This window comes from Erithacus rubecula (assembly GCF_903797595.1).
Source record: "Erithacus rubecula genome assembly, chromosome: 8".
NCBI lineage: Eukaryota > Metazoa > Chordata > Aves > Passeriformes > Muscicapidae > Erithacus > Erithacus rubecula.
Window position 1 is genome coordinate 23,661,074 of NC_136659.1, and position 24,796 is coordinate 23,685,869.

Here is a 24,796-nt window from a genome sequence, read left to right on the forward strand (position 1 = left end):
TTTGGGACAGAGCAAAGTAATAAATTACTTGATCTCCCTGCAGAATCAGCTCTGCCTTGCTTTAGTGCTGGCTCTATGCCAGGATTCAGTGTCTCAAGTTATAGGAAAGGATCTGATTTTTTCAGCTTCTCTCAAGGCTTTCATTTTAACAGGACTGTGGCTTTATAAGTGGAGTCAAATATCACTCCCTGTAGATGAAGTTGCACAGCCCTTTTGCAATATGCTGTGATACTATATTTTCATCTGTGTATGGTTTTGCCAAACTGTAACCACTTCTGCTAAAATATCCCCCAGCAGTGAATTTTTCCTGTTGAAATTCTCTGGTAACCAACTTTTTGTTAAATCTCTCATGATTCTGTATTTTGAAGCAGAGACTTGACACCCAGCCAGGGCACGCCTGTAGAGAAGGGCATGTGCCTCTTGCCATTCCTTTGAAAAATCTGCCCAAAACTGTCCAGGCTGTGAACCAACAAATGCCACTGGCATATGTTTCTTGCATCTTAATTTCCGGAAGAATCCCTCTTGACTGTCTGTCAGAAACAGTCTTGGAATAAAGACCAACTACGGAGACTTTTCATAATAGAGAAATCTCTATTAGTAACCAGAATCTCACTGTTCCTTTGCTGTCTGGAATGATCTGTGAAACCTCTGGCTACTCTGCCTCTCTACTAGCTGCCAGTTCATACCACATCAAAGAATAAGATACTGTGTGATTACAGCCTTAGTTCAGGTGTTGTGAATCTATTGGTCATAACCCATGCAGATGTCCATAGACCACCCCGCAGAAAAATTTGAATTTGTGGAATTTGAAACTAAATGAGCAGCACTGAGCTCCTTTCCCCATCTGCTTTCCCAGTATTAAAGGCTGTAACTTAATGTCAGGCACTTACATTAAAATCTAGGAAAATTAAGGATGCCTGCTTGTTTTGTTTTTGTGTGTTTGAGGCAAGTATATCAACTCTGTAGGCATTTAGTGAGTAGCCTGCTGCAAAGTAACGCTGCTGCAGTGTGTTGGACGATGAGTGACTCAGCAAAGATGCTTCTCAGAAGCTCCAAAGTCTTTATTGTGTATCTGGGCAGTGAGGCAAAGAGATAATGGCCACTGATCTGTGCTGGTTAGCACAACTCCTCCTAGGCCTGGCTCAGACTTCTCTCTCTTTTTCTTCCCCTCTCTCCCCCCCTGTCTCCCCCTTTGTCTCTCCACTTCCTTCAGTGACAGCACCCCAGCGAAAGCAAATAAAAGCCCCTCGCCTCCACCAGATGGATCTCCCATCACCAGCCCTGAGACCAAGACTGTCAACCATGAGCTGGAACCATCCACTTTGGAAGCACCTGGGGCAAGCATCCCAAAGTCACCGTCTCAGGTAGTGTCCCCAGACATTGACCGTGTCTCTGCTGATGGCACAAGCTCTGTGACTCAAACACACCCATCAGTTGTTTTTTAGACCTCATCCTGCTACTGAGCACATGGAATATGACATGATGGTTGTTCTCTTCCACTGGTTCCTGAGAAAGTTCCTAAGCATGATGTTTGCTTATTTGCCATTTTAATATTGTAAGGACTGAGTGTCTTTGAATGACTTCACAGGGGGAAGGCCAGTAATGTATTTTGCTGTCTGATAGGATGCCAAGAAAATCCAGGGAGGATGGAGTTGTAACTAGATAAGGAATTTTGTTCTTTACATTTGAATTTAACCTGTGGACTTCAGTGGTCCAGTTTGTTCTCAAGAACTCCTGTAGTTGGGAAAGATTAAAATAAAAAAGCTTAATATTATATGGAGAACATCTGTACTTTGGATGATGTTTCACTTTACTATCAAGATGCAATATTATGCTAAAAAGGAAAAAGTAGTAACCAGGCCAAATTTATGTTGGGTTCTTACCTCAGTAAGTGGGACACTAGGAGTAGTCTTCCAGGAAAAATTAAAGCTAAGAGGGGTTCTAGCCATACTGGTAAGAAAACCCACTGCTCTGAAAAGAGATGGTTGCAAGCCAGAACTTCCTTGCTGTTCTCATGCATAGCAGTGCGATTCCAAATCCAAGCCTGTAGAATAGTTTTTCTAGATAGACTCTTGTGATATTTTTCTCTCCACTGCATGTTTGACTTGAGGATTATTGAAACACAGGAAGTAGGGGTATGGCAAAATTTCATTTCCAGCCCTGTGAGATGTGTGGATGCCTGGCAGTGTCTTTTCAGGACTTCTGCAGGGTCTCTGAAAGCTCAGCAGTTAAGAGCCTAACAGTAGCTTTACCACCAACCTTGTTAGGACCTTTGGAGTAGGCTGTGTGTGTGGGAGAGGGAAGATAGGATATCCAGAATTGCCCTTCTGTTGCAGGTTTCTTTGTTTTTTGTTTTTATTTTTTTCCCCCAGAGATTTCCAGAACTTGAATAAACTTGGAACAAGAAATCATAGAAATTTATTAATCTGTTCACAACAGACTTCACTCACCCTGTCTGTGGACTCGTCTTGCTGAGTTTTGGTTTCTTTCCTTTCCTTTAAATAGCACACATAACCCTTGTTTTTGCCAGTTTTCTCCTTCACTTGCTGCCTGCCTGCCCGCAGGAATGGGGCTGGAGGCACCCCTTGAGGAGCAAGCAGGATATTCCAGCACAGCCCTGGCTTGGATGGGCCACAGGCAAGGCTGAAATGTCACTTGCAGTGAATGCTGCCACCGCCTGGCAGCTCTGCCCAGTCTGTGTTTAATTCATCCCTCCAGCATCTGCTGAAGAGCAGGAGCTCCACTCCCTATTCACAGTAGTGCTGAGAGATGGAGCTGCCTCCAGGGGCAGGAGTTTCACACTCAGAGTCAAACCTGGTGGCTGTATGGATAAAACCTAGAACCCAAGTGTGTCAGCTTGCCAGGCAGCTGGGAGCACAAGTGTCTGCTCTCTCAACAGTGCCTGACTAACACTGAAATCGTCACAGGTGTCATGACTTTGAACTATGGGTAAGTGATTTGTTCAGTGATCCTCCAAGGGAGGCTCAGGGGCCTCACCCTCTTTGGGAGGATGGAGCATAAAGCAACAAGCAAGAACAATTCTCTGAACAAGCAAGAACAGTTCTTAATTTTCTCTGGCCTCTTTGCATCTGAAATATCAACACAGAGTGTAAACCAAGGCTTTGGAGAGAAAGACAAGACCAGGAGTGATCAAATAAATGCTAAATAAATTTTGAACTGTTCCTTATGCAACCCAAAGCAACCCCAAACTCTTTTGCTGTCATTTAATTTTTAAAATCAGTTTATTCCTGTCTTTTGGAAGAAGTGAATGCTCTCAGCTCTCTGCAGAATAATTTGATCATGACACACGACTTCAGAGGATCCGTGAAAATTAAAAGGTCAGACCTCTGCTCTCAGTTACACCACTGAAACTCTGTAATGAGACTTCTGAAATGAGTGCAGCTGTGCTAAATTTGGGCAGATAAAGCTCTGTGAGATCCAAGTCAGCAGAAGAGTTATAGAGGTTTTGTTTTATTCTAGGCAACAAAGTTGTTAATGCATGATGGATTTATGGGTATAGCCATATATAACAATATGCAATCATCTTGTCTTTGAAATGTTTAGACTGCTCTTGGAAGTCATGCTGGATAGTGTGGAAGTGATGATTTCCAAGATACTATTGCATTGAAATGAAGGAGACTGACTATATTAGAGAAATGAATAGTAGAAGAGTTGTGATATTTTTGACTCGAGAGTTAGTAATTGGAGCCTTCCATTTCTGCAGAGGGTGGTTCTGTTCTGAGAACAGCACTTCCCTGAAATTTCTGGTCCCATCTTGCAACTGGCAGGCAGAGGGTTTTCAGGAAAGGAAACATGATTTCATTACTGTCAATACTCACTGGTGAAACTGAGAGCAGGGCTGGGCTCACAGCAATCATGGCTTCCAGGAGTTTGAGTTGTTCTTGCCTAAAGCTGAGATGCCACAAGAGCTCCTGCAGACCTTTCCTCCAGCACACTGAAAGCCAGTGCACCAGGGAGCCAGTGCTGGGCAGGTCAGTCTGTCCTTGTGGCCACCTGCCCATTGTAGGACAAATGGAGTCTGTTCTCTCATTCCCTTAGGTACGGTAAGTATGGCAAAGGGAGACACTGCTGGCCTGTTCTCTTGGATCATGTTCTCAGTAATTGATCTGCTCCCTTCCCAGTGGTTCTTTTGAAGGTTGCACATGCTTTAATTATGTATGCATGTCCTGTCAATGCATATTAATTGTGTTACGCTTCTCCTCTGCAGAGGGAAACTTGCCCATGGCTGAAGTGTAACTAATGATGCCAAACCTTCTCTGGAGGCTTGTGGTTATTTAATTTGTTTTGTTTCAGTTCAGCCCTTCACCCCTTCCCTCTCTCTTCAGATGAACTTGGTTGGACCCTGCTCTGTGCCAGTGGTTGTGATTTCCCTCACCTTCAGTTTTTGTGACTAACCTGTTTCCTGTCTTTGGTTTTTTTGGGTGTCGCCGTGTGCGCTGTGGCCATGTGCTCACTTGCATGCAGTTGAGGAAAGGGCCTCCGGTGCCTCCGCCTCCAAAAGTCACCCCCTCCAAGGAGATCAAGCAGGAGAACATCATCAGTCTGTTTGATGACAATTTTGTCCCCGAGATAAGTGTGACAACCCCTTCGCAGGTTAGCTGCTATGCCCTGCCTAATTTCTCTCTGCCTCTGAACTCTTCCTTCAGACCTTTCTTCTCTTTGGAGGTGTCAAGCCATGAAACCTGGTCAGGTGAAGGAGGAAAGCAAGCTCAGCATTGGACCTCAGAAGGCAAAGGATTATTTAGGCAATGACTTAAAGGGGAGAGGACCTAAAAGACAGTAACAGGTTCCCCTTAGAGAGCTTTAATTTATAGAAGAAACAGGAGAAATGCACCTGGTTAAGATACCAGAAAGTAATCACTGCATGTGTTGAGCAGCAGTGCACATGGATTATGACTCTCTTCCTATCCACACTGATCCTGAGTGTGGATGAAACATGTTTTTTTTTCTGCTCATGAGCATCCCTAACTGCTGACCTTGGCACCTCTGCCAGTTCTGGGGGAAGACAGTTTTGTGCTCCCTGTGCCTTCACCCGTGGGCTTTTTGGTTTAAAGCCTAGGTCTGCACAGAAAAGGCCAAATGGAATTGCCAGAGTTCTCTTTGCAAAGAGTAGCTGATGCAGTTAGATGGGCAGAACTGTGCCTGCAGTTAAGACTGCTGGCACAGTCTGTCAGTATTGTCAAGGGGCACCTTCTGAAGCCCTGAAAAAGGAAAAACATTTTACAGTTTTAGATTTTCATCTTCACTTTACCTTTCATTTATGTCACTGCCAGAAAGGCTGTCCATGTGGGTAGTTCTCAGTTCAGTCTTGGAGAATGGAAATCCTTATGTGTATAGGAGCCTGACCAGATTTCTGGCTGTATCATTAAATACCTGCATCTACTTTATTTAAAAATATGTATGCACATACATATACATGTGTATATATATTTTCCCTAAATGCTTGTTAAAGCACAAATCATATTTCTATCAGTGCTCATCTGTGACTCATTCCCTTATTTCTCCTTGCTTCACGCTGCTCCATTGCCTCTGGTTTTCCACCTTCCACCCAGCTGCTGAGGGGCAGAGGTGAAGTGGGGAGGGAAGGAAGTCCATGTTAGATTTGGCATTGCAATAGATGAAACTTGCAGAGTGGATTTGACATCAGTGTTGGAAGGCGGGGACTGCAGGCAGCTGAGCAACTCTTTATTATCTGTGCTTCCTTCTCCTGTACTGTAATGGACAGCTCTGTCTGCCCCATGGTCTGTATCATGTCTTTCCATGTGAATGCCAGCCCTTAGACATATCCTTCTGCACCTGATCAGTGCTCTGAGCCAGGATGGGATCTGCTGTGACTTTTGACCAAATGGGAGCTCTGAGGGAGGAGTGTGGTTTCCAGAACAATCTTCACTGAAAGGCCCAAAAGTCCTTGGCACTAAGTGTGCTGCCCAGGGCTGTTCCTATCAGATTCCTTAGTTCCAGAGAGCTGTCTTGTGGGAGATTTAGGTAAAGGCAAGGGGTGTTAGCCCTTGCATTCAAGTCTTGAATGACAGGTAAGACTATTCCATGGCTGCAGTCTTTGATGCCTCACTACTAAACAAATCTAAAGATTGGGGTTGTAACTTCTCTGATGGGTGGCCTGGATGTGCTGGAAGAGCATACTAGAGTTACTAGAACACCAGTTGGTTTGCCTATACTGCTCAGGCTCATTATTGTAAGATGATAGAGCTTAGTTCCTTGTCCTCATCCTTGTGGATCTCAAAAAGACATGTTCATGAGGCAGAGAAAAATCTGTAAGAAAATTGGTGTGGGGGAAAATTAGAAGAGGGGAAAATGATGGTGATGTCAGTGGTATTCAGAGGACTTACCTTAAATGGTGTCACTTGCTACTTTCCAGAAGCTTTTCCATTGTGGGATTTTGATATAACTGTGGAGACCAACCTGCCAAATTTTGTGTTATGAAAAGGTAGCTGAAGCAGTAGGGCTGGAGAGCTGGGAGATCATAGGAAACAGGGCAAATCTTCCTGACTTCCCAGAGACAGCAGCTTCCTCTGAAGCTGAGTAGAAAGCAGTATCTTGAGGTTAGATTAAATCTAAACCACCAAAGTAATAGTTTAATTTTAAATGCTAATAACCTGTGTCCTTTTCAGTGATTTCTTATTAATGGTAATTGGCAAATGTGAGATCATTGTCTTTAGCCTAAGCATTAATCACTCAAAGGGAGTTACTCTAATGACTTGGAAGAAAGTAGCAAAGCTTCTCGAATTTATGCTTTTTAGAAGACTTATATGTGAAAGGGATGCCTTACACTTGGGATGCCCAGAAATGAAAATTATTGAAAACAGCATTTTTTTAACTGGGGAGGGATTAGAATCTCTTAGCAAGGGTGAGCTGCCATATTTTGTGTTTCTGACTCAGAAGGCAGGAGGAAATTAGAAGCTTTGGGAGTTTGCTCTCAGGTCTCTTAGACTTCACTTTCAGTAGTTTGTTTTCTGCCTGGATTTGTGCTCCTGAGATAGGTTGTATGGATGGCAGCTCTTTTATGTGCATCTGAGGAAGTTGGTCTGTCAGTATAAAGGCAGCTGGATGAGCTGTGGGGAGCAGATACTTGTAGAAGAGCAGCCCTGCTGCAGTGGCAGTGATCCTCTGGACCACAGCAGATCAGGAGCTCACACCTGTCAGCTCATTTGGCCAGGTGGGAAGGTGAAGGAGTGCTGTGGAAAAGGCTCAGGTGTGGTTTACAGGGCCCCCACATGAGCTGGCAGTGGCTGTGGGCCCCAGGCAGCCAGGGGTCAGCTCCAGTGTTTGCACTGCCACCATTTCTCCTGCGCTTACAGCCTCAGCTCCGGGATACGCACACGCTCCCCCCACCGTGCACGCGCGTGTGTCTAATGCTCATACTACTTTTCTCCCTCACTGCTGCCAAGTTTGATGCCCCTGGGCCCTTCCAGGAGGGAGCCAGCCTGTTGGATCTGGATTTTGATCCCATTAAACCAGATGCCACTGTGGGGAAGACCCCCACACCCGCCTCCCAGGTTGGTTCATATCGCCGTTCCTTCTCCTTCATAACTCACTTTTTGCCACCTGTGGTGTGACTTGAGCCCACCTGAATGATCACATGGACCTGAGCTGTGGGTGGGCTGGGCCTTGGGTGTGGGTGCCCAGGAATGGGGACCTTGGTCTTGCTGGGGTGTGCAAGTCCAGGAAGAATCAGGTGGCTGCTGGCCTGGCCAGTCAGGCACTAGGAGTTTGTGGGTGCTTGAGTTTTGCTCTGGTGATACACTTAATGTATGTCCCTCCCTAGAGCAGCATCCCCTGTATGCTCTATGCATTTGTTAGTCTTTGGATGAGCATTCAGCCTGAGCTCTGTGCTCCTGCTATAAATTGCTCTCAAATGAATTCTGAATTAACAGACGCTTTGATAATCCTCAGTTACTTAGGGTGAATAAGGCTGTAAATGGATATTCAAGTGATGTGAAGCCCTTCTTTTTCTGTGTATGACACAGCCTGCATCCACAGCTGAGAAGCAGCTTCCTGCCCATCACAGTGTGGTATCAAAAAGGAAGATGCCTAATTCTCTTCTGGCCTGTACCTGATCCTGTCCTTTGTCAGAGGCAGGTGGACTGTGCCTCATTTTATGTCTAAATGGCTGGAGGCTTTGAAGTGCATCCTGAATATGCTTGTTGTCCTCACTGAGACTTTTCATTTTATATGCATGAACTGGTTATTTTTTGCCTCTGGATGCCACTAAAATTTGTAATAAACATAATTGGGTTATTTATAGTGCATCTCCAGTATCATGTTAAGTAGGTCTGTATGGCACAGATTTTTGTAGGAATAAGACTTGCTTTGTTAGATCAAACATTAGGCATTTGATTCTTCTAAAATAAAATACTGTATCTGCAAGATACTAGTTACTGTCAATTTGATGCACACCAATATGACAAAGCTGTCCTTTTTTGGAACTTTATGTGGGCACAAGGGCATTTTGTGTTTACTTGCCTTCCAGGACAAGTTGCATATCAGGATAAGCTTTTTAAAAAAAAACAAAACAACAACCTACTTTCCTTTTTTTTTTTTTTTTTTTTTTTTTCCCCTGAATCACCAGTTAGAACTCAGATAATTGTTATACTGACATAGGACACAAGTGTAAATTTGACTTCAAATGGAATTGCTATCCTTCCAGGAAGCAACAAATATTACACTAAGTGGATATTTCAAAAGTGCTCAGCAATACCATATTTAGTGTTCTAACCTAATTATTATTAGCTTCAGAAGTCATTAAAAGAGAGTCAAAGATCAATAATTTCTGTTGGTAACCAAGGTACAAAACATAGTGAAAACCACCTAGTTATCAAAACAGTCATATTTATTTCCTGTGGGGTGGGCAGTGTGGCAAAGTGGTTAAGGTATTTTACTACTGATCCAAAGACACCACAGAATCATAGAATGTTGGAAGGGACCTTAAGGATCTTTTATTCCCAGGGATGTATAAATTCATTTACTTACATATATTTTTAAAACATGCAGAGATAAGTGCTGTTGAATGTGTATGTCTGCTTCAGTCTGATCAGTCTCTGTAATGTTTGTACTCACTGAAATAATCATGTATAAACATGTTTTATTTTTGTTGCTCTTTGACATGCTTAGTCTTTACCTTGGGATTTATGGGAGGTAAGAAATTCATACAGCTTTTGTCTCTCATCATGTGCTGTTCACATGCTAGTGCCATCTCTGTTCACATACCTGTTTCCTTTCCTTCCCTGCTTCTCCTTCCTGCACACCCCAGACCAAAGTTGCTTTGTATGCTGCTGGACCCACTTATGCATATTGAATGAAGCCTCAGAGCCAACCACATTTGCAAGTCAGTCTGGCACTCTAAGACTTAACCGGTGCACAAGCCCGTTGCCTTTCCCTGCTAACCTACTCATCTTTCCCTTGGCATAATGGTGTGACTTTCACTTCATACTTAATACCACTGTGGCATCATCCTCACTCTCCACAGCACAGTGTTTCCTAAACTCTCTACATCCTGTTGGTCTTGTGTGCAATGTATAAATATCTCAGCTGCCCCTCATCATTATGCTGCCTGTACCATTAGATGTACACACATGTGGAATTGTCTGTGGTGTTTGCTGTTCATTGTTGTCAGACAGGCTGATGTGAGTTAGTTCACCCTGTGTCTACACTGGAAGTTAACTGCAGGCCCAGGACCTGCCTGGCATCTGTCTCAGCCTCAGCTTTGGAGCTGCTGAGAGGGAGACCCTGCACATGCCCAGCATCTGAACAAAAACCTGACCCTCATTTATGCCCTCTCTGTATATCTGGCCTGGACAGGTCTCAGGTTGCTGCACATTAGCCCTGTGAGAGATTCTTCAAGCACTACTACTTTTGAGTCCCTCTGGGCTGACAACCAGCAGTGTGGACAGAAAATGCTTGATCTGGGTACTCAGGCTGGAGCTGGGTGTATCCACTGTGTAAGCTCATGCTGAGGAATTGAGTCCTGCCAACCTTTCCATTCCTGAGGGCCAGATCACCCCCTAGACTGAGTCCTTAGCCCTGGCCTAAGGACTCACTGTGGCCCCTGCTTTCCTTCGCATAAGCTTAGGTGATGTCAAGGAAGAAGATTTCCCCTGTGTCTTTTATCAGCCACCAGTGTCTAACATCTGTCATTCCTCTGTATGTGCATTGTCAATCCATCTTTGTAGGGAAGAAGAGACTGGTTTAGCTAGGAAAAATCTCATTCTTTTCAGGTGAATAGGCAGGGGTGAGGTATGACTGTATCTGATCGAGCTGTGCTTACAGTCTTGGCTGTGAAAAGTTTCTTGGGCCACTTCTCTCATCCTGCAAACTGATTTTACCCAAAGGAGAATTTGTTTAACCAGGAAATACTACTAGTCAAGGTGTTCTCACTGTACCATTTCTCACCTTGGTATACCAGACACAAAGAGCAGAGCTTCCTAAAGCTGGGGAATCCTCCTCTGCAAGTCTTCGGCAGTGTTTTTGTTACAAATGTTCTTAGCTGTTGATGAGAGGAGACTTTTTTTGTGGTTCCTTAGTCCCAAAGGCCACAAGGTTAGCAACTGCATAGAAGCTTGAGTGCAGCAGTGCTGGCTTAGTTCTGCAGACTGGGAAATGTGCATTTGATGTGCATGATGCTGTTATTGGAATAATCAAAGCTTTCAAACCTGGTAACAGCAGTGAGCAATTCTTCCTCTCCCTGTACTATCTTTCCATGACTGTAAATGCTTTTATAGGTTTGACAGGTATATAAAATAAAAATCTTAGTAGCTGACATAAAAATGCCCTTTTTGAAATACAGGAGATTAATTTAGATTCAGTTTCTCTGATTACTAAATACTATTTTTGCAAATTAGCTGCTTAAAAAGAAAACCAAACCCAAACCCTCATATTGTGCTCCTTTGCACTTGTCCTTATAAAACCCATGCTTGGTCAGATAGAGCTGGCCTGGCATCTGTCCCAGTTCCAGTTTCACTGAACCCAAATGAAAACCTGGGAGTGAATCCAATTAAACAGGAGAATCCTTTGTAGCATTTCATATGCATATATTTACCAAAGCTGCTGAGGGAATCCTGTAGGATGGGAACAGCTCTGCTCTTTGTAGTATCTTCTGGCAGTAAAGGCCTGTGGACATGGTGATGGGGAGACATGAGGAAGGATGTGATAGGGGAGGAAAGCGTGTGTTAGATGACACCACTGGAGCAGCTGAAGGTAAAGTAATGGATTTTTATTAAATCAAGGATTTATTTCTTTGTTATTGCTGCTGTTATTAGAATGCTGCTTGGAGCATTTTGCTAGTGCATGGCTGGTATCCATATGGGTGTACATTTGAGGTTTGCCATGGTGATTGCTTTGCTCTGGGCTTTTGTAAGGTAGGACTATGAGAACTACAACATTAAGGAACCTGGACAAGGCCTTGTTTTGGATATGTATTCAGGGGTACATGTGACTTGGTTTAACTTAAACTGGCAGCTGAGCACCACACAACCACTCACTCAATTTCCCTCCTATTGGTGGGATGGAGGAGAAAGTTGGAAGGGTAAAAGTAAGAAAACTTGTGGATTGAGATGAGACCAATTTAATTAAAACAAAATAATAATCATAATGTAAAGGAAAATAACAAGGATAAATTAATCCCAAAAAAAACCCAAGTGAGGCAAATGAAAAACAATTGCTCAACACCAGCTGACTGATGCCCCAGCTCATTCCTGAGCAGTGGTGCCTGCTCAGATTTTCCCCTAGTTTATACATTTGGCATATCACTGTGGTCACTTGGGGTCTGCTGTCCTGGCTATGTTCCCTTCCAGCTCCTTGTACCCCCAGCCTCCTTGCTGGCAGGGTAGCATGAGTAGCTGAAAAGTCCTTGACTTGGTGTAAGCACTGCTGAACAACACCTAGATCATCGGTGTTGGCAATATTATTCTCATCCTAAATCCTAAACACAGCCCTGTAGCAGCTGAAGCAGGACAACATATGTTTTATCAAATGTATGAGGCATACTAAAGCTGGTATTCCCATGTATTAAAAATGGCAAATCTTGGGAGTTTTCCCAGATGCTTCCCAGCCAGTCTCCCAAGGGGCTGATTTGCAGCGTTGGTGTTACCAGATCCAACATACTTCCTGCATTGTTGCAATTTCTGGGAGGGGAAAATGAACATCTGTATTTTGTGTGAAAAGAGTTAACATGACGCCAGACAGAAGAGAATAAAAACTTGAACAGCTGGAAGCCATAGGTGTTTGGTTGGTCTTTTGTTGTGCACAGAAACTCCTGTCTCCAGGCATTTTAGAGCAGTCTTTGCCAGGCAGTGATTTGTGGGTGATACTGAATCTCCTTGGTGGTAGCAGGTTTTGTGCAGTTAAAACTTCCCATCAACACAAATGTGTTACACACCCCATCTGGAATATCCATAGGAACTTCTTAGTAATAGAATATTCACAACAGAATCCAAATTCACAACTCTTTGGGTCTGTCTGAAATTGAAGGGAGTGAAAGTAGCACAGTGTCCTGTTTGATTCAGGGCTAATGGCATGATGATGGGCCTGGACTAAATTCCATGTCTGGACACATTATTACCATGTTTGTTTTTTTTCTGGGAGTGGGCGAGTACTTGAATATTCTGTGACTGTTGATCCTTGGAAGTAGAGTATGGTGAGATCCTTGTTCTTTGGCATGCAAGAGAACTTGTATTCTCTTACTAGTGGCAGTCTAGATCTAATAAGAAGTACTATGTGTGTAAAGTAGGTCTGCAGTTTAAATCATGAAGAGGCACACAGATTTTTGGTGTTTCATTGATTGCCTCTGAATTTTTGCCTACCTTGTGGCTGGGGTTGAGGTATTCTGGCTTTGCTGGGATTTCCAGTTGCAGAAAAAGGGGGAGACATATGTAGGCAGACCCTACAGTGTCTCACCTGTTACTCAGCAGATGGCTCAGGCAGTGGCACAGAGCACTTGGGCAGGCTGGGCTGCACTTGCACACACGTGTAGCTGGAATGAGAATAACTTCCCACTGGGATGACTTTTGTATTGCAGCCTGCAGAAGCAGCTCGTGCAGGAGCTGAAGCAGCTGGATCTGAAGCAGCAGCTGGAGCTGAAGCATCTAAAACTGAAGCTGACTCAGGACCGGTAAACACCTCAAGGGACAGCAATCCCTTTTCTCCATCACTTTGTTATACAGCACATGTGGGAGCTGGGCTGGGAAAAGAGCTGTGTAGCTGCTTGGAAAAACACATCCCTGCCACCAGAGAAATTGCAATGCTCTTATTCATGGATCAGACTTAGTTGTTGCATTTTATCTCTGTAATGCTTAGGGAGGAAGTTCTGCTGGAAAATTCAGTAAAAGAATTGTCCTTTCACCCATGTTATTAAGTCAGGCCACAGCCAGTGCTGTGTCCTAAGCTGTGTTGTCAGCTGGATTCCCCCTTGCTTGCCATTTACTTTACCTACCCTGTCCTCTGGGCTCTGGCTGTGTCTCCTGAATATCCAGGCTTCCTCCTTTTAGTGACACTGCTGTCCTTTTAGGGGACAGGGGTAGGTCCTGTCTCATGGCAGCTTGCTCACATTTGAGTTGTCTGTTCCAGTCTGTGAGATTGCATTGTGACCACAGCCATTGGGAAATGCCAGGCATTATGGTCTCAGGAAACTTCTAACTCATCCCTGCTTTTCTGCAGCCTTAGGCAGAGAAAGACAGCAGTCACCAATCCTGCCTTCTTGCTGCTGCCTCTGCTATCCCTTGGGGTGTTTTTGTTGCTGACTGGTGTGTTGGGAAAACCCAGTAAACCACTGGATGGTTGGGGGTCTGGATCCTCCAGGGTAGACTTGGAGCTTCAGTTTTGGATTCTCTTTTCTCAATGGCTTTTTTTTCCCTTCCTTGTCTGCCACTGCCTACCAGGGCTCTCTGCCTGCTGTTGTTGTGGAAACTTTCCCTGCAACCATCAATGGCACAGTGGAAGGAGCTGCTTCATCTGAGAGAGCTGACATGCCCCCAGGATTTCTGTTCAAGGTGAGTGTGTGGTTGTGTGACATCGAGTTCCTGGTGAGGGTTTTTTCTCCCCTCTAAAGCATTAACAGCTTTCACTCAGCATGGCCATGGGCTAGTCCATATTGAAAGGCAGAATGGATATTGAAGGAGAGATAAACTTTCCTCTCCAGCAGTGTAGCTTCATGCAGCTCCAGATGTTTCAAAGGATTATGTAAGAGCATCAGCACCTAATGGTATTGTATCTTTGCTGTACTGTGCAGCAAATCTGTTCTCTCTGCTGCAGTGGTTTCTGTCTTGGTGGTATGGTGATGTCAGTCACAGACTCTGGATAGTGGATAAAATTTGTGCTCCTGACAGGAAAAATTAAACTTCAGTGCAAGTGGCAAATTGAGAAGAGTTGAGAACACCAGCAGGAATGGAGGACTCTGTTTGACAGAGTTAGAAAGCCAGGATTAACAGAGAAAGGTATAGGACTAGACAGGGAATTTGGGTGGGTATTCTGAATGTGCCAAAGATGACTTGCAGCAATGATGTGGAGGAAGGAGTGATTTTGGGTGAGGATAAGCCACAGATTCAATGTGCATAAGGGAGTGTGGTAGGGAGAAAGCACAAATGTATCATGGCCTAAAAGTGAGAATTGACAGCATCTTACTGTAGGAACATTGCTGTAGTCATTCCCATTTTTTTTCCGCGAGTTCTTCTGAAAGTGGAAGAATGGCAAAGCCCTGAGGAATTACAGGAGGCTCATGACATGAAGTCTGGTTTCAGGTGGCATTACAGGCTGTGGTGCTCAAAGTGCTCCTGTGCTGTCCCTGCAGGTCCAGGCCATGCACGATTACACGGCCACCGACACTGACGAGCTGCAGCTGAAGGCTGGGGACGTGGTGCTGGTGATTCCATTTGAGAACCCTGAGGAGCAGGTGAGTGGGGGAGGCAGTGTCAGCCTGGGCCAGGTGGAGCCCAGGGGGTTTCCTGAGCTGCTTCTTTCTTCACTAACAGTTGGCTGGCTGGATGCTGAGCCATTAGTTTGTGGCTGGGAGCTGGCAAGAGAGCCGGTTGTCCTTGAGCTTGAGATTGGCTTCCTGCAACAGAGGGGAGGACTTTGCTTGTTATTGGACAGTGGAGATGTTCTGCTGCATAAAGCATGTGGAGTAGCCATGGATTCTTGTTCCTGTCAGAACATTTGAGCCAATACAGTGATCAGGGAGCCCAACAGAGCTATATTTAGCTTCCTCATTGCCCCTTAACTTGATGGACATTCCCTCTGACCACTACTGCACAGACTGTGGCATTGAAAAAAGTGACTCGTACCTTATGGTGCTTTCTTCTCTTTTGAGAAATGCTGAAGCTCTGAGAAAGCAGTTGGTAGTGGATGATATCTTGCACTTCAGCTCAGCAGTGGCTGTTTCCAAATGACTGTGTTTGGTCAGGAGATGGCAGCAGAATCAAAGGCTAGAGCAGGTCTCAGCTCCAGAGAATAAGTCTTGCTGCTCATCTTTAACCTGAGTTTACTTGGTCATGTTTGTCTTTAATTTGAGCTATTTCTAGAAGCCTTGAGTAAGTCCTCTTCACTTTCTGTGTTTGAGGGCACCCAGCTGGCAATCTGCAGCAGTTTTATTACTTTGACTGAGAGAGGTGGTGAGTTTATAAAAGTAGTGCTCACATCTCTAGGTTTCTGTTTGGAAAAGAAAGAGAATTCTCCAAATTGATTGAGCAGTCATCACCTCTTTGGGTTTGGCCAACTTCAGATAAAATCTAGATTCCACAACAGGTAAAGAGGTGACATAGTTCATTAACTCAGAAAATGTGGATCTTCTTTGTGGCCAGCTGTTGGCTTTGTGAATTATGGAGGCAGATCAGGGATCATGGTGATGCTTGTGAAATGGAGCTATAAAATGCCAACAGTTCCCACACAGCTAGGGGAGAAAAGGTTTTTGGGGAACAGGAACTGATTCCTTCTGAAGCTAAGACTCAGACTCCCCACTGGGTGGGACTGCCCTGCACAAGGATTTGTGAGCATTTCTTTCTCAGCAAGCTTTCTGGATGGGAAGTGAGTGTCAGCTGCCCCAGTTTCAGTGGTAGGAGATGGCGTTTGTGGAGCAGGTGGCGTTTTTGGACCAGAGTTTTTCAACGCGCTGTGTTTGCACTTTAGCTGGATGTGGGTGCAGCAGCCATGAACTCGAGACTCTCCAAGCTGCAGAGGGTGAGCTCTGAGTGTTGCTAACACGACTGTAGCTGCACTGAAGCCCTCTAACCCCTCTACAGTGTATCCTGTGCTACAGCTCATTTTCCTAACCTCAACCATACCCAGCCAGGAATTGCTGGCTGTTAACATGTGCATGAACAGTGCACGTGAGTGGAGGGAGCTTAGGATACTGGACTGATTCACATCCCTACCTTACAGCTAGGTGTCAGTTTGTTGGCCTGGATTCACCTCTCTTGATAGAAGAAAAAGTTGAAGGCAGCAACACTTCTAAGCTGGCTCTTTAAATGATGTGGTTTAAAATTGTCAGGGCCCCATCTGAGTCCTTGTGTCTAATCCCTACAGCTGAGGAGACCCTTCAGAGCAGGATGTGGTGGGAGTGATGCATGCATGCTGTATGGCACAACCCTGTGTGCAAATGGATGAGCTTTTGTGCCTGATGTGCTGTGAGCTGGAAGCTGCCTTCTAGACATTTGAGCCCTGTGTCTTCTGCCTCGTTGTTTGTCTTCTGATTTATGGCATGTCAATCCTTCCACAGCCCCTGCAGCTGGCTGCTGCAGCTGGGCTCCCATCTCGTGTCTTCCCCACGACATCTCCTGGATGTTCCAGTCTAAGGCAGCAGTCAGGGCTGAGTGAGCCTGCAGGCTCAGGCAGCTGTGCAGCTCTCGTGCCTCATGCTGCACTCTAAACCCATAGGCTTCCCACTGCAGATGAGTGGGGTGTGTGCATGCTGAAGGGGAGCTCCAAGGCATGCAGAGAGTGGTTGTACACCTAAGCTGCTAGCTCAGTGCAGCCCTCCCACCTTGAATATTCTGAATACCTCAAATCTCTCCCTCTTGTGCCTAGGATGGAGCAGAAATCTCAATGCCAGACAGCCTGCAGGTAGAGGGTGGGAAGTCTGGTTCTGCTCATGAGCAGGTTTTACTAGGCAGGGTTCCTTTTGCCTGAGTGAAAATTCTTCTGTGTTCATAGATGTATAGTTTGGAGGCTAGGGAAGACCTTATTGAGGGACCCAAATCACATGTAGCCAAAACTTGGGAGTTTTGCTAACCTCACCTTGCATCATGCCAAACAGACTGCTGAGTTTTGGGAAAATGGGTTGGGTTCCTCAGCTCCCAGTTCCCCTAGGTCAGGATTTCAGCATAGCAAACAAGACTCATTTTGCCTGTACCACCTCTAAAATGCCAGTCATCTTGGTGTTCTGACTGGGGCAGGGTTGAGCACCTCCTGGGGCTGATTCCTCCTTTCCAAAGACTTGTACCTGAAATGAATGGGGTGAATTACACTGGAGGTGCCTTTCTCTTTTATGGCTGTGGAGAATGCTAGACTCCTCATGTTTGCCTTGTGAAGGGTGAGATAGGTGATTCCCATCCTGTAGCTCTGGAGTCTCTTTTGGCAGAATTTCTCCTGCTTCAGTGGGTGTAAATTATGACATGTTTCTGTTACACTTGCTTATTTTGTACTGTGTCTGTACAGTCTGGATCATATGGGAGCTTTGGTATGAACTCTGGTGGGATGTAGCCTTTTCTCTATTTAAAAATAAACAAAAGCATTTTTTTTTCCTTCTCCCCTCTCCTCCTCATGGATTGTCTCCAAACCAAATAAGAGCATGGCTTTGGTAATGCCTTGACACCTCCTTGGCCTGCAATGTGTAAGAAAAATCTCTTCTCACATCTTTCCCTCATTTGATCTGTCTTCTCCTCCAGGATGAAGGATGGCTGATGGGTGTGAAGGAGTCTGACTGGATCCAGCATAAGGAACTGGACCAATGCCGAGGGGTTTTCCCTGAGAATTTCACAGAACGGGTGCAGTGAAAGTCCAAGCCCACCAGCTACATTTCTGCTGGAAGAAAGCAAGTTTTCTGGTAGATAATTGAAAAAGAACAACAGGAAAAGAAGAGAGAATTTTGAAGGAATAGAAGCCTGAAAAAAAGTCAACCTAAAGGGTGTGTTCTTCTCAAAGGGCAAGGTTTCAGAAGTTAATTGAAATTCAAAGTGTTATTGAAATATATACATATTAATAATAATAAGGCAATTCAGATACCCTCTTCCCCAATGGTTTAAACAGCATTTGGATTCAAAGGACTGATGCAGAAGCAACTCAGTGAAGTTCTTCAAGTACTGCATTGACTGAATTGTCATATGTCAGTCTGATTCCTGGAAAGGCAGTATTTGTTGAATGGCTTGAGTGTAGAAGCTGCATTTGTTCTTGGGTGGGTTAATCTGTTTTGTCTTGAAGGTGGCTTGCATGGCAACCATTAAAATTCAGCCTCCCCTACATCTTCAACCTACAATAGGCCAAACTTTCTGTTATGCTGTTGAAAAAAAGATTTAGTGTATAGAGTTCACCACTACAAAGTATGTGTGTGTGTGTGTGTGTGTATTTTATTTTCTTCCTTTAAAACAATGTTACATAAACTGTGATTTTATACATGTAAAGATAGAAGAAACTACATGGAAAGGGCATGAAGAAGGTGAAATGTGTGAAGCTCTGCTCAGTCCAAAGTTCTTTCAAATGCAGACACCTAAATTCTCACAGTAGTGTTGGCCTGTGAAATCCTAAGGGGAATGGACAAATTCAGGAGGAGAAACAGGACAAAAACAAATAGATGCCATTTGGATGTCTCTGAAATTTAGGAGAGGGAATCATCTACCACACACATCCCCATCCCCTATCCCCCCAAAAAACCCAAACCTATTGGTGGTTTCAGGAAAGTTTAGATTCGTGTAGATGGAAAATAGCTATAAAATCTACTGGTTAGAAAATTTGCTTTTAAAGACAGAGATAAGGGAAGAATTTTTTTTTTTTTTCTGTAAGAATATCAAAGAGAAAACACTGATATAAAAACAAAAACCTACTTTCTGTGCTTTTCATTGGCATTGTTTTTTTGTGGAATTGTATTTCTTATTTTCCTTTGAAGAGTTTTTTAAGTGAAATATGGTTAGATCAGCTTTCTCCAGTGCTGTGCTGACGATCAAGTTAACCTCTACAAAAACTGGACTCTTGAAATGCTCGTTTAAAATGGCTGTGTGACTTCATGCTATTGTAATGTATTAGAAAGGAAGGCAAGAATATCAAAGTCAGTGTCAAGAAGACACTCTGCAGTCTAATACTGATGCTGAGTCCTTTCCTTTACCTTTCCTTTGCTTCTGTTTGTTTTTGAATTTTGTTTTTTTTTAGTTTAGACAAGCAGATGACAAGGCTGTTTCTAAGTGCATATTACACTTGTTAATATAAGTCGGTCTGGCTCTCCAAGACTCTAAAGTCCCACAAAGGTACTTTACAAACTTTACTTGAATACTGATGTAGCTGGCAAGCAAGTCAGGCTATTTTAATTTTTTACAGCTTCTCCTTCTCCCCCATGATTGTTTTGCCCTGAAGGGATTTTTAACAGTGAGGTTACACTGTGCTCAGGATCACTCTGAAATAATCTTCCAAACTAGTAGGAGTTGGCTTTTGTTAAAGCTGCACAAAATGCTGACAGAATACTGAAGATCTCACCTTTTCCAATCTGTTTGGATTATTTGTAGAAAACAAGAAAAACACTGTAGGGCAAAAATGTGTGTTTTCTTTAAAAAAACCAACAACTTAGTTTGGAGGAATAGATCTGGTTTTGGTTAGAAAATATATTCTTATAGATGCAAGCATTGTTGGAGTTCCTCCTGCTTTCAGCTTGGGAGATGATCCATGCTAGTTATTTACAGCAATGTAACAGGCATTAAATCTGTCCTATATATCCAAATCCCTTCTCCTTTTTAAAAGAAAAAAAAATGTGCAGGAATTTATTTTGCATCACTGTTAGAAACCCCAATAGTATTTAGGAGTAACTGCTCACAATACAGGACTGGACTCCACAAATTATAGTATGGTGAGCTGTTGCTTTAGAATACTGCCCTGTTTGACTTTTTTTTTCCTTTTTCATCAGGGTTGTCTTTATTATTACTCTTTTTTGTTTTTCAAAATATCTATTTTTATGCATTTGTGACTCCCATTACTCCTTTAAAGATTATTCATATAAAAATATACATTTAAATATACATAGAAATATATATATATTAAAAAGCGGGTTGATCCAATTAACATAATGCAGTCAGCTTAAAATGTTTATTTTTATGCAAAACCTGTGGATAATAGCTTTGTTTTTTTAAAAAAAGGACAAGATTCTAAGTTACCAGAGCTGTGATTTTTGTCTTGTAGTAACTGTTCTAGACCATTTAGAAAGCTGTGCTGATACCTAATTTATTGTGGGTTTTTTTTTTTTTTTTGCTGTTGTTGTCCTCTGCTGTGCTTGAACCAGATGACTGTCCCAACAAAGATCCTTGTAAGGCCTTTTCATTTTATTGAGCTTGCAGAGCAACTATCCAGTACTGTATTGTCCCTGCAGAAGTGGCAGCACTCTGCAAAATAGGGATGTTGTTTTCAGGTCACGTGAGTGATGCTCCAGTGTTGCTGGTGGGGAGAGTGTTGTGTCTCTCTCCATTTGCCTCCCCCAACCCCAAAACCCCCAGGCCCCCTTGCTTAGAGCAGGTTAGGGTGGGTTACCTGCATCTTGCATTGCTCACAGATAAGTGGTGTCAGCACATCTCAGTCAGGTTCTGAAAATGCAGGATCAGACCCACAGTTTATAAATTGCCTTATGTGAAAGTAGGATGGCATAGCAGGAAACTTAGAGATGGCAGTGTTCTTTAGAGCCAGGAGATCTGTCTCCTGGGTCATTCAGCCCCTTGTAAACAGCCATGGCTCCTCCCATTTTCAGTGTTTTTACATCTCCTAAATACCTTGATTCTGGTTGGTATTACCTGGTGAAACGAACTTCCCCCTTTTCTTTGGTTTAGATTGATTCAAATAGAGACAGTAAGCTCCCAAGTAGGCTGTGCCCACCTGGTTTTTCAGTTTGCAGGCTGAACTGAAAAATCTGAGAAAAAATGTAAGGGTGACCTGAGACAATTTTTTTCTTCCATTTTCTCAGTGAAATGAAAAAGGGAAAAATTGAAACAAACAAATCCTTTCATATCAAAATGAAATGTTAATTTCTAGGGTTGCATTTTAACTTTTTAACAAACTTATGTCTTGGGCTGTAACAACTTGCATTGAAGCAAAAATGTGAAACCTTCTGTTTTGAAAATGCTGAAAGAAAATGTTTTAATAGTCTTTTTGCCTTTGCCTTTTTTCTTAATCTGATGACTGGTTTCAGTTAACTCTAAACTGTATTTTTTTGCAAATACATTATCCACTGAAGAGAATCCAAAGAAGCCCAGTTCTGCTCCACTGACAGATACACTGGACACATTTCAGGAATTACTTGGTATATGGCCCATCAAAGCTGCGGTTTTCCCCATTCAATAATATTCAAGAACAATAATCTAGAAAAACTTGGTTGTTCTACTGGGTGAAAAATAAAAGCATCTCTCATCCCATGCCATTGACTGGTCCTGCAGAAAGACATTCTTGCTCTGTTGGCTTCAGTTTGGTTACAGATTTACGAAACTACTCCAGTTTGAGCCTAATCATAGTATGAAATGGGAAAAAATATTTACCCAACTGATAAGAAAGAAATAAGGCATTGCTTTCCCCTATTTTTCTACCTTAGCTGTGTCAGTAAAATATCTATGTGATAGAATTAATGAATTAAGTCCAAGGGTGAAGAAGAGTGTGGTGTTCCAGGTGAGACTCCCACATACTCTACCATTTCCATGGGCATTCCTCAGCTGTCTGCTTTTATCATCTTTGTTTTGCTTGGCTGTTGGGTTGACACAGTAAATGGGGTTGTGCAGTTTTATTTCCAGCTCCCCAAAGGTGGTGCTGCTTTGTGTGAATTGTGCCACAATCCTTGCAGCTTTGTTCATTGTTGCAGAACCCTTTCCTGTCCTGCTATCCTAAGAACGTGGCCAAGGCAGACTGCCCCAAGTCAAAGGGGACCTGGAGCAGGAGTGAGGGCTTCCTGTTCTACCTGGAGCTGGGATGTCAGCTCAATGAGGCTTTGCAGTGGCCTCTTGGAGGGAAAAGGCCCAAGGCCAAGGAGATGGGGGAGGATGGAGGGATTATCCATTATCTTTTTCATTCTGGATTGATGCACTGACTCCCTCACCTCTAAGTTCCAGGGAGAAACTATGTAGGGCTGAGAACAAAATATGAATGGCAGGATGTGTATGTTCAGTCAGTCACAGGTGTTTCTTGCCTGCCAGTGAGTTCAGATCTGCCTGTTTCCTGCTCTGTGCAGGACAGGTGCAATGCTCTGCCACAGATATTTTTGGATGTTGTGCAGTCAGTGCCCCAAAATCCTTGTCTGAAGGATGCAGAGGTGTCTCTCAGCCCTTTCTAGGAAGACCTGTGGATTTCCCACAGACAAGGCCTGTGTGTATCTAACACAGTCACCTCTGATTTCAGTAGCCTGTGTGTCTTTCAGCACTGTCCCCATTCTCCAGCTCCTCTCACTCCCCAGCCTCTCCATGCTCTTTGAGGATGATGGCAGCATTGGGCATGTCTCACCAGCTAAAAAGTGCAAAGCTAGCAGATGCACAAACAAAGCAAATCCTACACAAAGCAGCTTGATAGTGCTGATAACAGGAAAACAAGCAACAGCAGTTGTCTGGGCTGCCAAAGGGAAGCTACTCCTTGCCACACAGATACCATCACACCTGGTACCTCTCTGCTTGCACACTCTGGTTTACACCTTTTTGCATAACTCCTGGTGGAAAGGAGTCCTGGGTGGTGCCCAGAGCTGAATTGTGTCACCAGCACTCACAAAGCATTGGGTCTAGTTGACACATGGGAGCTGAGAATTAAAAGGCTCTTTTGGAAATTTCGCTTATGAAACTAAATGGAGAAACTGCAGCTGTGAAGACTGGTCTGTATAAGCTTGTACTTTGATGTGACCTGTGGCTGTAATTCCTTCACCTCCTTTTGCAGCTTATTCTGCTAATTGTGACCCTAGTCTGCATTTCATGTAGAAGGTCCCTACTTGAAACTTGCCAGATGCAGTCCTGGGCTTATTGCTTCTCTTTAGGTGAATTAAGTGGGAACGACTTTGGCAGTGTATTAGCAATCTCTTTTCCTTCTGTTAATTCAGTCTCTGAGTTTAATCACAATGACCTGAAACATGTTTGGGGGTTGAGTGGTTTTTTAATTAATTTTTGTTTTGTTTAAACAAAGCTGAACAATTCCCATTGTATTTAGAGCTGTGATGCCCAGTTCCACAAGTACTAGATGAATTTGTTCCATCTTGTTTCTTGGTGATGTTCAGAAATATAATTTGTGTCATCCTAAATCCTGTGTCAGTTTCTCTCTGTATTTTTTTTTTCCTACCTTTATATAAAGAAGTTGAAACAGTTCAGGACATTTTTCTTCCCACAGAGGTGAGTAGCTTCATAGATGTTTGGTGTCCAGGCACCTTTAACAATCACATGGGATGGAGAGGATGATGCTGGTCCTTACTGCAGCAGAGTAAGCTCTTAGAGCAGCCATCTCTGTTCCAGTTCATGGTGATGCCAAATTAATGTAGTTAAAGAAGGATTTGAGATTTGTGCTTTTTATTGGCTACTGACCCCAAAGTGATGTGACCTTCATTCCTTAAGGCAAGTCTGTTAGTGGGACTATGACACCACAAGGGCACTCTGCAGCTCCTGGCCAAGCTTTTCTCAGCTCCTTCTGGCCTGCTGCCACACCTGTGTGAGCTCAGTTCCCAGGCTGGCTCTGGGTTCTTCTCTTTAAATTGGATGTTTTTGTTGTAGGTAGGAAGGGGGTGTTTGTGCCCATCAGCCACAAGGGTTGAGGGACAGGATTAGAGGGATTCACAGTTCATAGCTGACTGCTTTTGGGGCCATTCCCTTGGATGCCTGATCCCAGACAGGCCTGGAACAGCTACACGTGGGATTCAATGTGTAAGTAATGAGCTCTGGCCAAAACCCAGGCTGGGGTCTGATGTAAATTGGTGCCAGTTAGCACCTTGATGGATGGACTGCCAGAGCCCACTGCTCTAGGCTACAGCTTCACAGGCCCCAAAGCTAGCTCAGGGAGCTGGCTAGGCTGTGCTGGCACCATTCCTTGGCTTCCAGATAGCCTGGAGGGTTTAGTGCCTTTTAGCCTTTCACCTCTATGGCTTTGGGATGGACCTGAGTCACACTTTGGGTAGAGGGAGAGCAGGAGTCAGGCTGTGCCCCTGGAACCATCGCTGCAGTTGGTGACTCAGGCTCTGCCTTGGTGTGGTGGCTCCTGTGAGGCTGAGCTGGGCCAGCTCTGCAGCAGATGGAAGCTCACAGGGCAGGAGCAAGACCCAGTGGCACCCTGTGCAAGACTTCTGCTTGTCCTGCCTCACACCCTTTCATTCCCATCATCAAAAAATACAAAGGAAATGGAAGGGGCAAAGACAGACAAGTGGGAACAGTCAGTAAATCATTGTCATAGTCTCTTCTCATCTGTGTAATTCATTCCCAGTGATGTTCTGATGTTCTGTTATCCAAACAAGAAACGGTTGGTGTCATTTGCCACATGCAGGCTGTGGGCACATAAACTCAGGCAGCACATCTGGAGCAGGATCAGGCTCAAGGGGCCCTGGTCCAACCTCAGTGGACCTCATCACACTGAGGGAAGATGG

The 24,796-nt window shown here is 44.0% G+C and overlaps 1 protein-coding gene across 14 annotated transcripts in view; it reads left to right on the forward strand.

Annotated features, from left to right (window-relative positions):
* The window catches only part of BIN1 (bridging integrator 1), a 91,471-nt gene extending 68,001 nt beyond the window's left edge, over window positions 1-23,470 (forward strand). For 4 of the 14 annotated variants that reach the window (XM_079311617.1, XM_079311626.1, XM_079311623.1 and 1 more), the window contains 9 exons: window positions 1,214-1,364; window positions 4,486-4,614; window positions 7,428-7,535; window positions 9,151-9,174; window positions 13,052-13,144; window positions 13,911-14,021; window positions 14,819-14,920; window positions 16,153-16,203; window positions 17,910-23,470. In XM_079311617.1, coding sequence (XP_079167743.1) covers window positions 1,214-1,364; window positions 4,486-4,614; window positions 7,428-7,535; window positions 9,151-9,174; window positions 13,052-13,144; window positions 13,911-14,021; window positions 14,819-14,920; window positions 16,153-16,203; window positions 17,910-18,017 — 877 coding nt within the window. In that variant the 3' untranslated portion in view covers window positions 18,018-23,470. The remainder of the gene's footprint in view (window positions 1-1,213; window positions 1,365-4,485; window positions 4,615-7,427; window positions 7,536-9,150; window positions 9,175-13,051; window positions 13,145-13,910; window positions 14,022-14,818; window positions 14,921-16,152; window positions 16,204-17,909) is intronic. The other 10 variants (XM_079311622.1, XM_079311625.1, XM_079311628.1 and 7 more) reach the window with 7 other exon arrangements.
* Window positions 23,471-24,796: the final 1,326 nt, after the last annotated feature.